We start from the raw sequence: 1,754 nt of genomic DNA, 5'->3' as shown, positions 1-1,754 counted from the left end.
TTTGTTTTGTAGATTGATAAACGTCATGGTCTGACGTCATGGTATCTGTATTGTTGTTATTAATTGATTCGAATATTTTTATAGTTTCCTGGAATAAATAAATGAATAAATAGGTTTAAGATTTTGCACATACAACAATAATTATTGAAAGAAATGAAATGAGAAGGTGAAAATAATGAAAAAGATAAAAGATGAAGAAAGAATGAAAGGCCGAAAATAGACTAAATTTAATGATCAAAAGTAGATGGAAACAAAATAATTTTTATTGAATTTTCTTTTCAGTGTTAGAGATTTCACGATGTTGTTTTCTTAATATCTAACCAAGTAAAATAGTTTTCAATTCGTCAAATCTCGGTTAACGAAGGTATGCATTCTTCTTGGGTGATACTTCATTTTCAATTGCTTTCATGCCGACAATAGTATGAATTTTTAACAAATCTTTAACAATATTTTCCTTGCGTACATGAAAAAATACAACAGCTTTGTTTTTCTCTAAATATGGCTTCAAATACAAAGTAAAGGCATCATCACGATAAGGTGGATGTTTTTTTCGCTGGGATTTGTAGACAAGAACTGTGTTCAATTGTGATAACGACTTGTTGATTGAACAAGTTTCTTTAATGTTTTCTTTGTCCTCGATATTTTCGTTGCCAGCCATATCTACAAATAACATTTTCGATTTACCATTTGATAAAATCATCACTGCATTTGATCTTGAAGATCGCATATTTTGGTTTGTTGATTTTGTGTTTCGTTTTTGAAGAACATTTTTCAAAAAGGGTTGTATGTCCTCGATCGATTTAATTTCATACTCATGGCATTCCTTTAATGGTTTATCTTCCATCGTAACATTATCACTTAATAAATCTGCCCATTTGCCATTATAATATTCAACGAAAGACACATGTAATTTATGACTTTTGCCCAATAAATAGTCAAGAGCTACCGAAATAATTCCTTTCTCATTTGACATTGGACAATGAACCGTTCCATACATGCTTGTTGATTTGCCGCTACCTGGACATACAAAAAGACACACATTTTACTCAATGAATGCATAAAAAATAAATTTAATTTTAATATGCAAATCATTACGGTGAAAAAAAAATCTGTGGTTACTGAACATTCATATGATATTCTTTTTATGTTGCAGTGCCATTTGTAATAAAACAAGACATATTTTGCCGTAAAAATTCATTTAAATTAAGTAAAAATAGCATTAATTTGAGCCCACCTGTTTCTCCGTGGACTATTACACAGGCATTTTCTCCAGATAAATATGCATTGAGTATCGGTACCATACATTCTAGCTTTTCTCCGCTACCATTTAAAATATGATTGAAGTAAAATTTCTTCAGTTGACCTAAAAATATATTGTAAAGTTGAATAACACAAAATTGACGATGAATATTAATCTTACCACTTTGTACGTTTAATTTAACAATATTCATTCCGAACTGAATTGACTCATGTGTAATTTCCTCAAATGAACAAAGATTGAATGAAACAAATTTGTGTGTAGTTCCAATAATTTTTCTCATGTCCAAAATTTCATTTTGAATTTCTAAAAAAAATTTACCAACATCGAAAAAAATTAAATATATTATGTTATATTATGACGGGTGTTTCAATGAGCACAGAAAATTTAGTATTTACTAGAATCAAATGAGCGCAATTCTTTCGTGAGCATTAAAATCTCCGCGTCTCGTTTTTTCAATTGCGATTTCAAATCCACGATTTCCAGATTATGTCGA

At 29.6% G+C, this 1,754-nt stretch overlaps 1 protein-coding gene across 1 annotated transcript; it reads right to left on the bottom strand.

Moving 5' to 3' along the window:
• Positions 1 to 226: 226 nt before the first annotated feature.
• Positions 227 to 1,748, bottom strand: LOC116350280 (kinesin-like protein KIN-14U). The gene is made up of 4 exons (XM_031782034.1): positions 1,657 to 1,748; positions 1,421 to 1,564; positions 1,235 to 1,363; positions 227 to 1,017 (listed from the first exon to the last, which is right to left on the bottom strand). Exons 1-4 carry the CDS (start codon positions 1,688 to 1,690, stop codon positions 356 to 358), a joined length of 969 nt encoding a protein of 322 aa, XP_031637894.1. The 5' UTR covers positions 1,691 to 1,748; the 3' UTR covers positions 227 to 355.
• Positions 1,749 to 1,754: the final 6 nt, after the last annotated feature.

This window comes from Contarinia nasturtii, unplaced genomic scaffold (assembly GCF_009176525.2).
Source record: "Contarinia nasturtii isolate CC-2019 unplaced genomic scaffold, AAFC_CNas_1.1 Cnas_scaffold_4063, whole genome shotgun sequence".
NCBI classification, from domain to species: domain Eukaryota; kingdom Metazoa; phylum Arthropoda; class Insecta; order Diptera; family Cecidomyiidae; genus Contarinia; species Contarinia nasturtii.
The sequence above is the reverse complement of the archived record's forward strand: the minus strand, read 5'-3'. Positions and strand labels throughout refer to the sequence as shown.

Bases quoted from the DNA above. Each gene is read 5' to 3' on its own strand.
- LOC116350280 (XM_031782034.1), bottom strand. From the start codon at position 1,690: ATGCTCACGAAAGAATTGCGCTCATTTGATTCTA. The intron at 1,364-1,420 runs GTAAGATTAATA...ATATATTTTTAG, and splicing joins TAAATTAAACGTACAAAGTG to GTCAACTGAAGAAATTTTAC. The intron at 1,018-1,234 runs GTGGGCTCAAAT...TTGTATGTCCAG, and splicing joins AATAGTCCACGGAGAAACAG to GTAGCGGCAAATCAACAAGC.